General features: G+C 27.5%; 1 protein-coding gene and 1 long non-coding RNA gene across 7 annotated transcripts in view; one reads left to right on the top strand and one right to left on the bottom strand.

Annotated features, from left to right (window-relative positions):
• Positions 1–961: 961 nt before the first annotated feature.
• The window catches only part of LOC114132062 (uncharacterized), a 76,587-nt gene continuing 64,055 nt past the window's right edge, over positions 962–13,493 (bottom strand). For 4 of the 5 annotated variants that reach the window (XM_027997440.2, XM_027997441.2, XM_050203313.1 and 1 more), the window contains 4 exons: positions 7,965–8,105; positions 7,307–7,418; positions 5,882–6,075; positions 962–2,927 (listed from right to left, as the gene is read on the bottom strand). In XM_027997440.2, the coding sequence (XP_027853241.1) occupies positions 2,797–2,927; positions 5,882–6,075; positions 7,307–7,418; positions 7,965–8,105 (578 nt within the window). In that variant the 3' untranslated portion in view covers positions 962–2,796. The remainder of the gene's footprint in view (positions 2,928–5,881; positions 6,076–7,306; positions 7,419–7,964; positions 8,106–13,493) is intronic. The other variant, XM_027997442.2, reaches the window with a different exon arrangement.
• LOC126550853 (uncharacterized) lies at positions 5,503–8,023 on the top strand. Of its 2 annotated transcripts, XR_007604895.1 has the most exons (4): positions 5,503–5,599; positions 5,673–5,813; positions 7,795–7,836; positions 7,927–8,023. It is a non-coding gene; the product is annotated as an uncharacterized LOC126550853 (long non-coding RNA). The 2 variants fall into 2 exon arrangements; XR_007604894.1 differs by having other exon boundaries at positions 7,795–7,945.

Here is a 13,493-nt window from a genome sequence, read left to right as displayed (position 1 = left end):
TAAAAGAAGAAATGAACGTTTATTTACTTATAATAAATAACTAATGTCTATCATATCGAGGGGCACTTGTAAGATTTCGCCCGAAATATAAGCTATGAGGTCATACCGTTTCATATTATTCCGATCTCCATAGGCCTATAGAAACCTATAAACCATTAGGAATTCTTTTATAGTTTTATACCTACATAACTATACCGATACTCAGTTATTACTATCAGTGTGCCGTAAAATTTAGTAAATAAAAAATACTTCCAGTAAATGACTAAATGTTCGGTTTCGAGTGTTTCGACATTTGATTTTGAACGACTTTAAAAAATGTTGTACGATATATTATTATCGTTAATATAAGACTATTGTGAATTAACATTTTTGTATTTCGCTCTCTTGAAAATCAACAAACTTTTCAGATTTTCAAAGCATTGTTTGTAAACAAATATTTCATGTTATAAAATATTTTTAAAATGCGTTAAAAAAATATTTATTACATAGTTTGTTGGAAACATATATGTCTTATTTAATGTGTTTTCTGGATGATTGTCAAACTGGTCAACTATCTGAATGTATAATTTAGAAACACAGAAGGTGTTATAGTTTTTTTCTCAGTATTAACAGAAACCATGCTATTTTAGAAAAATAAATTTTCTTTGTAAATATTCGCGTTGTAATATTGCTTAGATTAGGTAGAACCTAATGTTCTAAAAGATTTAAATAGTCGTAGGTACACGATTACATGTAAAGTAATATGATATAGTAAATAGTCTTTAAGTTTAAGTTAACTATCTAATGTATTTTTTTTCTATCTCTGATGGTCGACAGGTTAGTTCAGGAGTTCCCAACCTTTTTTGACTCACGGCACCCTTAGTCATTTTCTAAAAATTTGAAGACATCCTATTGATAACTTCGGTTTAATTTAACAGTGCATAAGTAGTAAGATGTAGATATAATATACTATATACACATATTATATTTTATAAAACAAATTATTGCATTGACTATATATTTTTATTTTTAATTATTATCGCATAAATAATATAATAAAAAATACATTTCAAATAACTCCGTGGCACCCTAAATAAAGTTTGGGGCACCCCGGTTGGGAATCTCTGCGTTAGCTGGTGTAAATAAAAATAAACAAATGCGTTTTGATATACTTTTTTATTGGGTAGAGGAGGAGAATAATAACAGGATAAAATGATTATAATTTAAAAGAAACGAATAGTGGTAAAAATATTACAAAAATATCGCTAATATAGGTATAATATAGGTATTATAAATTATTTTTAAAATACAATGTAAAAAAAAAAGTGAAAGTGCTTTTAACCTTAGTCTAAAAAAAATTGAGTTAAAAGAAACAATATACATGGTTGTTTAAGATTAATTTGACATATAAAGTAACTAAATATAAAGTTTTAGTATCTATTACAAAGGAACAAACAATGTAACGTGAACAAAATATTACATTTATAAAGCAAGCTGCTCTTTTGAAACGTCTAAATTTATTGAGCAGTTTATTGCAAACAAGTATAATTAATTAATAAATTAGGATAAATTATTAAGGACAAATAAATGTATATTGAATATTTTTTTAAATTCTACCATTTTATTCTAAAGATATATATATTTAAAGATAATAATTAATATCTATTGATGGCAATAATAATTACAATGACGAAAAGCGGTAAGAAAAAACCGTTATTTTTATTTTAAATTTACGCTTACAAGTTCTAAGGCGTTTTTGGACTCGAGAAAACCTTCCCTCTGTTTTCTCAAGTCTCGAGATTCACCTAAGATCCCTGTAAACGGTTAAAAATAATGGTGAGTCCATATCGCCTTTCTGAAACGTATTTATGGAAATAAATACATGTAATACATACTAACACTATTATTGTATAGATATTATAATTATTAATGTATAATATTATTATCAACTTATAATCTAAAGAATAAAAAATATTTTGTCATGCTTATCGTTATTATTATTCATAAATATTATATGATTACACTACATTGAACGCAATTACACACTATGTATAATATAATATAATATTAATTTAAAAAGTTTTTAAATTTACACTTATAATACTTAGATTATACTTAAACGAAATAAAAAAAAAATCTATACATTGTTAATTGATGGATGATACGTCATATATGTAAGTAATTGTGTAATGATAATATTTTTAATAAAAAAAATGTGTATTAGTTATAGACTTATAGTTACGAATATTTTAAAATTTCGTGAGTCTAAGAATAAAATACAATATATTTATATCGTGTATAATATGTTATATATTATGTATATTATTTATATTATCCTTAAATGAATGTAGAGTTCATAGCATAATTATTATTAAAATAAGTACGTTAAATTATTATATTTTAAATATTTAAGTAATATAAATTCATGTTGTAAAATAATTTTAATATGTGAAGAATAGCTCTTGGCTAATATTGCCAAGTGCTTCGTCCTATATATTCTAAGCATCGTGAGTTCCAAGTATTAAAATAATTTTAAAAATATAGCACGCAGTCATTGCGATTTATCGATGTATATAAATATTTTTTTAGTGAGATGTTTAAAAAACACAATTAAATGTTTCGATACACATTGTGTTTGAATATTATTGATAAACCAGTAGCCGTGGTCCCAAAAGCAATCAAGCCCGTTTGCGGATTAAGTAGAAAGAAGAAGAATAACTTTGTTTAAAAATAAAATCATTGTCTGCGATTTTCGGACACCGGTTAAGCATTAATACATGGTGACTCGACGCAAGTGTTTGTCGTTCGATGTTAGATTCACACGGCGGGCTGTATATCCACAGCCACAGATGTCTTTGGCTCCGCCGGAAGTGCAATGGGACTTTTAGTGGTCGGAGACCTTACGGTTTCCGAGTTGCCGCCGTTGTTGTTGCCCCGAACTCCACGACCTTAATATTTTTCAATAGGAAAAAAAGAACAAATCGTTAAATTTTCGATACATACTATTCTGCTCGGTAAATATAATGTATTTTATACATAATGTAGTGTGTGTCGAGAACGATGGTTGAACAAGTCGAATTAAGTATAAAATAATTTTCCGGACATCCGGCATTATCTACGGTAGAATAAACGAGTGTACAAGATTCATGCAGTAAGTCCTACTATTTTAATAGACACTATACAAAAACATAAACTATTTAGAGCAGTGATAAAGTATGTAAATGAAAAGAAAAATATAAATATTTTATGAAATCGTTTACGTTTAAACCGAGTCTATATCATAATAGTTACTAAAATTGAAACAATATGTATTATATCATAAACTCACATAACTCTTCACGAGTATCGCAAATACAGTATTTTGTATTTTGTTGTCGTTGAATTTTTATAGTCATTCGTAAGAGACGCATTATAAATGTATTATATTGTTATAAATTGTCATATCCTTATATTTGATTTTACGTAAAAATTTAGGTTTTTATACATTCAATTACAAAATTTAGAAGTTCCATTAATCAAAAATAATATACAAACAATTTTAACTATTACTTTAAACGGTAGCAATCTCAGTATTATATGAATGAGGAGCTTATAGTGTATATGTTAATTTTTTTTCCGTATAAACAACAAATAAAATTGTTTGTACGTAATTTAAAAAAAAATCAGTATAATAGATCCGAGGTAACACAATTAATGCAGTCGGGTAATGAATCTTTTTAGATAAAATGAAACAATATAAACAATATATTTTTTATTTTTTTTTTTTAATATCTGCGTTCCAAATATAATATTATATTATTTTAATATCTAAAATCATTTGTTTTACTAATAATCCCTAGCTGAATGTCTGAAAGTACGATTGCTTAAGTCAATACAACCTGAAATAAACTTTGGTCTAACATTCAATAGTCGTCTGCATATTTTTATAATATTTTAATAGTATAAACGAGTTATGAAATACAAATAAACGACGTGTCCAATTATAATAAGTCACAGTTTTAAATTTATTTTAAAGCAAAGAGACTCGGTTTAAGTGTTGAATAGAATATTAAAGTTTTAAATATTAGTACATGTAAATAGATGAATTATTTAAAATCAAGAAGAACTATGTATTAGGATGCACGCACCCATACATGTATAATTATAGGCATTGTGACTTAGATATCTATTGCGAAGAATTAATCAACGGTAAATAGAATATTAGTAATAATAGTATTAAGTAATATTATTGAATAATATAAAATAATTTCTTGTAAAAATTAACTTATTTTGACGTTACCTATATAGTATGTTATACCACTGAGTATAGATAGTACTGTACGGTATAATCAATGATTATACATAATATATTAGTTGTAGTTATCGGTGTAATACTATTCACTTGTGCTGTTATCAAATAATAATAATAATAAGAACAACAACAACAACAACATCAACAACAATAATAATATTATTAATAATAACAATAACAACAACAACAACAATAATAATAATAATAATAATATAATACCTCTAAATTACAGTGTACGAAAACGATGACTATTGGACGTGTTTAAAAAAAGGAAAAATTAAAAATACGTTATAAAAAAGCACTGTGATATTTAGCTATATTTCACGCAATTCGTGACGGAAAGTCTTGTAAAGTAAAAACTGGTCGTAGCAATAATATTTTAAGTCCAGTGAAATCCTGATAAAAAGTCCCGAAAAATAGTCCATATCAATAGAATAGGTAGTATAAACGTTTATGAAATCACGATTGTCGAATTTTCATTGCATCGGGGGAAATTGCCGTTTTAAAATAATTGAAACAATAACAATAGTATATTTTGTTGAACGTTGCTCGTTAATGTGCTAAGGCTCATCGTAATTATATATATTATATAAACTGCACATTTTTGTTTTTATCGTGTTATCGTATACTTAAAATTCTGCATAGAAACGTCGCAGAAGCATATAAATATTTTCCGATGTTAATTCCGACACCAATACAATAAAATATATTATTATATTGCATGACGAAACGTCTAAATAATGGTTACTGTAACAACTGTCGTGATGGCGTCATACCGAACATTGAATTTTCAAAAATTCGTGTAATCGTTTTGTTTGGCGATCGGTCATAAACAGGTATTTAACTTTCGTAAAAATATATCTCTTAGTAAATCATATCTCGAAAATAAAATTCAGTACAAGATCATCTCTGGATCGATATCACGTGTATGATAATATAATATGTATGCTGAAAATCGATCGTCGGTAAATAAACACAACATGACGTGCTAGCCATTATCAGCCGCGTAATATGAATTGAAATTTCGAAAACGAAGTACCTATTACAACTTAGTCGATAGGTTTATAAACGGTACTTAGGTATAATATGTAATTAAAATACGGATTGACGTACAACGTCAACTATTATTAGAAACATTTCGACTGGTTAGGATGATATTTTATCGGGAAAACTTAGTCGAAATTACGGCCAGAATTATAATAAATAATAATACTGTAAAGAGTCCGCACATTGTATGAATTATTCATAATTATTATTAAAGACGATTTCATGAAACGATAATGATGTATAATATGATATGATAATGAAAATTTGAATATTATAATCCATGTATGTACTTATATATTATTATATTATAAATTATGATCGAGGAAATTAATAACTGTTTTTTTTTCTGTTAAAGCCGTGACATGGAGATTTTTTTTCGTTTGTACGCCAAAACAAAACGATTTCCACGGAAGTGCAGGTTGGATGATTTATATAACATACGATATTTATAAGTAATAACAAGTGTTCGAGATTTAAAGACCGCATGGCGTGTCGCGTAAGTATAAACGATCTTCACGGACTAGACGAAGAAGCTTTAAATAGATAGAGATAGAGGTTTCTAACCTAAAGAAGGCGATTGGGGCTTCAACGAGGCCATGCTTGGTTGTCTCGAAGGGGAATGGGTCTTTGTACTGGATTTGCTACCTCTACGTTCGCCGGCTGCTCCGGGCGGCGGTTTGTTGTCTCTCAGTAGTGACACGTTCATCAATCTTGGGTTGGGCGTGTTGAATATCGTACGGTTTTCTCTCCAACGTGCCCTAAAGAAAAAAAAAATTAAAATCCATAAACAGTCCGTTTTTCAAACCGTTATTGTTATTTTAAATTTATTCTCGTCACACTTTACGCATATTATTGCTATTGTGCAAAATGTATCACGTATCATTGTATTATTTTGATTTGAAATCATTTTCAAATAATTTTCGAATATTTTGGAAAACTGTAGATAATATCGTTCATATTTTTAAACGGTAACTCAACCACATGAGTACTTGTACGGTCGGGTATTTTGTTTTTGTATTTTTGTTAGAACTATTTTTGATGCATCAAAAAACACGGATAGTTCATGTGCAAGTATCTATAAATAAGTATATTCTGTGGAAAATTAAAATAATTTCAACAAGCGTTTTTCCCCTTAAAAATCAGAATAACAGAACAAATCTGCAGAAGAAAAGAGAAATTCAATCAATTGATTATTAGTTTAGAATTTAAGTTTTGATTATTTTTCTAGTTATTTCAACAATAAATATGACTTTTACCTTAAAGATACATGAAACAATTTCTAATTATCCATTTCTGTATTACATTTGATTATATATAGTTTCTTTTCAAAAGCGATTCACTTATTGAACACAGTACTAAGAAAACCGTTTACTTGCTCTTATATTATTTATTAAACATTTGGATGGGGGTGGAGACTTAAAGAGTTTATATACTGCGTAGTTTGATTATATAATAAATATTAAAAGTTTGGTATTTATTGTCCACAAAACTGTGACAACAATTATTACTGTAGGTCGACGTTCTCATTACGGATTTGTAAAATACGACTATGACCCGTACAGTTAAGCTACGTTTTCAAATACATAGTTTAAATTTAGCGCTGGAAAATGCGTATGAAAACATTTTCAAAATATTTTATTGTTACCATGTAATTGATTTCGAAAACTCTTGTCTTATATTTTTTTTTTTATTAACGATTAGGAATAAGTCGCGAAAGAAAATTGTTTTAAACACCTGTAAGGGGTAACTTTTCAATTGTGACACGTTCCATTCTCACGATATCGTTATTTAATATTAATCATATTACGTATATATAGCTAGTAAATTGTTTACGATTAGTAATAACTGATTTACAAAGCTATATGAAGATACTATTGTTAATACACGACAATAATACAATATTAACGTAGAATAATAATCAGTGTGTGAATTTTGAATGAAAACCGAACGAGAATTCGATTTACGGCTGTAAAAACACAAAACTCTTACTTGCTAAACAATCTGAGTACAACGCATATTATGATGAACATTAAACACATCCCAGCCAGCACGCACAACATTGCTGGATCAGTGTAAGGTTCTGAGTTGGAATTGTTATCCGCTAAAAATAAAACAAAACGATTATAGGTATAACAATACGTAATGAAAATATATTCTATATTCTTTTCAATATATTTCTATATTCTGTAATGAAAACAAAACAAGTATTATGATTTTTTTTTTTTATGGAAAAAAATAACGAGATCGTATTTTAATGTCGTCTTCTTCTATCGAAGTAAACCGAATAAAGTATTTGAGTAGTATGTGTAGTTTGAATATATTATAAAAATTTAATTTATGTGAAATTTAACAATACCATTATATTATATACGATACAGTAAGATGGATTTGTATTTATATTTAAGCGAATTTCTCAATCGACTTGAATGTATTTTAAATACGTTGAGAAATCTATAATAATTAATTTTTTTTTTCAGTAAGCAAATCTGTATGTTACTCAAAGAAATATTCATATGGTGGTGAGTTTTATTTTTAAAATATTTTAACCTGAAAAAATGATGAAATCATATTTTTAAAAGTGTACTTATTGAAATACCGTGTGTAAATAGTGATTTACCGATATAAAAACGGTATGTTTTATACGTACCAATACACAGGACTGATCCGTCCGTTTGGAGTACCGGACTTTTCTCGAACCGGCAAGCGCAAACATCATCTCTGCACTCGGTTTGGAATAGGAGGTTCTCACATTGCTCGTTAAAAAAACACGGTTTGTTAATCGCTACGTCTGAAACATTACGAGTACTGATTTTTAACAAACAATAAACGACTATATTTGAACGTTTTTTTTTAAATATACGCATAAGTGGTAATACGCTAACTAAACCCTTTCGGTCGTATGAGTAGCAAGCTTTCAAAAATATAATATTTAAATACAGTATTAATCATAACAACCTAAATAATGTAGAACAGCTATATATTATATTATAATCCTAAATAAACTGAAGCATATATATATTAAAAAATAATGTTATTCGCTAAAATGTAAGCATGCAGATTGTAGAGTTGTTGCGTATGAGCTCATAATTAATTCAAAATTACGGAAAAACATTTGTTTTTAAAATTTTTTTTACTATAGTTAAATTAGAATATAAAAATGTATTATAGAATTTGATATAGTCAAATCCTGTTTAGTGTTTTCAAAGAATTCGATATAGTCAATTGGACAGCCCTTCAGTAATTTCATATATTATAATGATGAAATAATTAAGGCTAACTGTGTATTTTTTAAATTTATTATGTTATTGTATAATTTGAAACAGCAGTAAAAATAATAAAAAAAAATTTAATTTTCTAATTGGTAGTGACACTATTTAAATATACGTGCTTTTAATGAAATTCTATCAAGTAGCCTAATCTTGGTGGTTCAGGCGGCGATCTGATATTACAGAGTAATGGTTTCCATTCCCACGAATGAACTTTAGTTTTTAGCAGCTGATTAGTTTGACATACAGTAAAAAATACCGCAGAACGCTCCTGTAGGAGCGCGCTTGGGTGGCTATATAAAAATGAGAAAAACAAATTCATGAAGCAGTAAAAAAATAAAAATAATGGAAGTTACAGGGACCGCCGATAGAAGTGAAAACTTAGAACTTTTAATATTAAAATTTGAAATTTCATAATATTTGAATTAAACTTATCAACATCAATCTGGTTTTACATCTATTGACATTCCGAGCTTATTTTGTTTTTTTTTTTCAATTTAAATTCACAACAAAAACCCTTCGTAAACTACGTGTAAAAAACGCTAGGTAAGTGAAAAAAAACATTTGGTAGATCTTTAAGAACAATAAAGATTTGATATCATGAATAAATGCTAAGTATATTGATTTAAGTAAATGTATTTTGTTTCAAGAATTTATTTACTTGGCAAAAATTTATTAAGAATAGTAAATAAATATTACTATTAATATTTTAAATTTTAATAGTCCTTCGTCATTCAATTATTCATGATAATATTATATTGATATCAAATCTTTATTGTGTTTAAAGATCTAATGTTTCTTTTTACTTAGCCATTTTTATACGTAGTTTATGAAGGGTTTTTGTTGTGGTATCATTAATTTTATCATCAATGCAAATAATAATAATAATGTTTGTTTTTTTTATTATTATACATGGCAACGACTGCTAGAAACGGCTACCGTGATTCTGAATTTAATATACATTCATAAAAACAGTCAAGATTAATATTATTGTTAAAAGACAATAGTTCTATAATAAAAATGATATAGGCCATTGAACAGGATTGTATGAATAGTTTTGTACTATCTAGTTATATTACTAGTATTTATTATTAATTATTAGTTGGTGTTATTGTTATATAGAAAAGATGGCGGGACGCTGACATATGTGATGCATACACATAACATGGATTTGTAGACTGTGGTTAATAAGTAGTATTTTTCAGTAAAAAAATATTTATTTTGGTCCAAATAATACATACGAAATAAGTTAATAAAAAATCTAAAAACTAATTCAAATTTTGTATAAGGCTTTTATGGAATTGATGTTAATATCTTTTCAATTCTGCGTATAATTTATGTTTATTCAATATTTGTTTTTAATTTTTAGATAAAGATATGACTATAAAAGTTAAAATTTAAAAAAAGTAAGACAACAGATTTTTTAAAAAAAATTCAATTGTATTTTTTATCCTAACACAAGTTGAAAAAAAAGGTTTTAATCGAGTCTTTTTGATTGTATAGGTTATCAGACGTATAGAGTAAGAATAAATTATTTGAATTTACATATCACAAAGAATAAGTTAAAGACGAGTGCCAGAGAACGTAGTTAATATAATATATGTTATATGTTGTTGAATATATCTTCAATCTTTAAAAAGTAGGTACCTAAGTTGCTTGTTCTTTGATGTGTTTTAAAAGTTTAATGTTCAGCGATAATTTTTATTCAAGATATACATAGGGGATATTTGTTGACTTATAGGGTTATGAGTATGCACTTACTGATAGGTGTACCAGAAGTGAGTTTATTAAACACTACCCGTTGTGCACAGAGCGTGTTGTTTTTAATTGTAATACGACTTTAATCATTTATTCCGAGTTATGTTGTGTTTTATAATTTAAATTTAATTTTACCAACTAATCATAACATATCGTAATATTCCCATTTTATATAGGCTTAGGAGCACCTAGAACTTTAGAATACCTATATGTATTGTTAAACGTGTTACCAGTTTATTTATTACGAGTATAAATTATAAGTGAAAAGTTAAATACGTATATTGTTAAAACTACTAATATAATAAAACCACCATTATGTAATATAATAAATAATAGTCTAGCCCTTTATGAAATAAGTTATATAAAAAAAAAAATTAACATGACATTTATTTATAATATGTAGTATGTAAAATTTCATTGTAAACCAAAAATTTGTCAGTTTTTCGGTTTTTTTGATTTTTCTATCAAAATACTTAAATTTTTCAGTTATGTTTTTTGCCATTAGTTGAAGTATTTAATATTAAATTGGAAATTATTTTTATTTTTTATTTTTATTTTTCAATGAATATATACATATTTGGGCGGATGAATTAAATTTCAGAAATAAGTTTTCCGTCAAATGGTTTACTTATAACAATTTGAAGTTCGTTCTGAAAAAGATGAAAATTCTGCTTGGATTTTTGGTGAAAGATCAAAGTCATCAATTAAAATTTTTATGTGTACGTGAACCAATTCAAGCAGTTGTATGATAGTAAGTAATTTTTATCAGAAATCAATTCGTACATTTTATTATGATTTGGAAAACTTTTACATATTTTCTGATCTATATTAAGGTACACCTGGTACATATTGTTTTTGTTTGGTTAAATGGACCACAGAAAAAAAAATTATAACTAGTACACTTAAGAAAACGATCTTGTTATCTTCTACAGGTTGATTGAATTTCGGAATATGTAATAATTTAAAGGATATCCAACTTATTTGCATTGGAGGTAAACCTATTACCAATTTTAATAACGACTGTATAAGGATTAGATCATTTGTTGAATTATACTCGAATTCACGAGTCACAGTTCATATTTTATATTGAATAATTACGTCATTTTTATTAAATTATTTATTGACTTTTGAATCGTGCATACCAATAGAATTTTAACTGAATAATTATTGGTGAATAATAATACCATTTTTTACGTTGGCGCTTAAATTAAATTTATACTGCGTGAAACTATTTGAAAATCATTCATTATTTATGTTAAATTTTTGATAGATTTATAATTGCATAATTACATTTATAACAGAGGTTAAAATTGTTATGATATTATATGAGGTCACTACGTGAGCACGATTGACTGAATTGTGTAACAAACTAAACCATTTGCACAACACGATGGCTTATTGTATGATGGAAACGTATTATGATTAGTATGGTTAGTTAAATTACTTAATATTGTAATATTATTATTTTTTTGTATCAACCTTTATACGGACATTCGAACTATCTGGATGTTTGAATGGACAATCTTGTGGAGCCAGTAGGTTGGGTGATATAAGAACGATAAATTCAAAACCATAAAAATATTATTCAAAAAAAATAATAGTAAATAGTCAACTTTTCGTCGTGGAAATAAAATTTTATGAAAAATTTTATTTAGTATTTATTGATGTATTGCAATAACATATTTTTGAAAAACATCTCTGACATTAATTGTGTACATATTGTAAATTATTGTACCGAGCGACCGATTTTAGACGAATTTATTTTTAATTTTTTTAATTATTATTCTGTCAAATTATTATTACAATTTATAATGTCAATTTTTATTATTGTAGTTCGTGTTATAACCGACTGTATATTATAATTAAAACGAACCTGAGGCTGTAATCGTTAATTGAATTAGTTTGTAAATTGTACATTATCGATAATAATCAGTTTTGCACCAATATACCTAGTAATATATCCGAATCAATACGAAAATTGGAAGTTTGACGTACTAGTGATCCGTGTTTTTACCGATGTCTATTGAAAACACTTAAAATTTTATCAGAAAATTTTTTTAAAATCATTATTCATAGGCCACCTCGGGTCAAAAGTTCAGGCGTCGACGATAATGACCACGTGCGTATTGCAGACAATACAAATAATGCTGTATAACAAACACTGGACTGATTATACACTACACCGAAAGCTAAAATACTTTTCCGCCACTTTTCCGACATTTTGCAATATCGGTGAAGTTCGTGTTATTTTAGCCGCATCGACGTAATTGCTCGGTGCGTGGTTTTCCCAGTCGGTCAATTCCAAAACGCATTCCATCTCTGTGCGTATTATTGTGAGCGAACCAACACAGCTGTTCGTTTGAGACTTCGGTCTTCCAGCAGTTAACAATAAATTTTATTCGACTCAATGTCTTCTTTTATTTTTTTCCCTCGAGATATATAAGTATATAGTTACCAGAAATGCGAGTTTCAGACGTCTATAATATAATATAGTAGACTCTTACTATACGCAGTTGTTGGCTTTTTGTCGGTGGTGAGATAGATCAAACGTGCGAGACTATCGACGATTATTATCGTAATACACATTTGAGTAAGTAGGTACTAGCTAGTTTGTAGTAATATCGCGAGAAAATCTAACACGTCCGAATGAAAACCGAACTGGGAAATCTTCTTGACCCGTTGACGTTTAATTCAGGTCTGACAGGAGGAGGCGAGAACGATGGATGAATACGCCACATCTGGTGATCTCCCGACGATGACGACGACGACTTCCACTTCCGTGTGCGTAACGTACCGTAAAAAACGATTATTTTATCACTCATCCAGTCATTTTACCAGTAAATTAATGAGTTTTTGACATTACTTTTAATTACGCTATTTTAAGTCAACAAAAGAAACATAATATGAAAATGTATGTTGTCATTGGAAAAAATTGTATAACGATAAAAATATAAAAAAAAATAATATATTTTTCTAAAAATGTTCCATAGTGTTGTGAGTTTTAGTTTAAATAACGTAAATAAAAAAGAATTTTTAAAGCGTATACCATTTGCCGAAAAAATGGCTGTTTAGTGATAAATAATCATTCCGTTTATATCTAAGACAGTCAAACGTGTAAGTGTCGTGTTTTCGGTGTATAAAGTGAACGCGTA

Source organism: Aphis gossypii, chromosome 3 (genome assembly GCF_020184175.1).
Source record: "Aphis gossypii isolate Hap1 chromosome 3, ASM2018417v2, whole genome shotgun sequence".
In the NCBI taxonomy this organism is placed as follows: Eukaryota; Metazoa; Arthropoda; class Insecta; order Hemiptera; family Aphididae; genus Aphis; species Aphis gossypii.
Note: the sequence above shows the minus strand (reverse complement) of the source record. Positions and strands in the feature narration are given on the sequence as shown.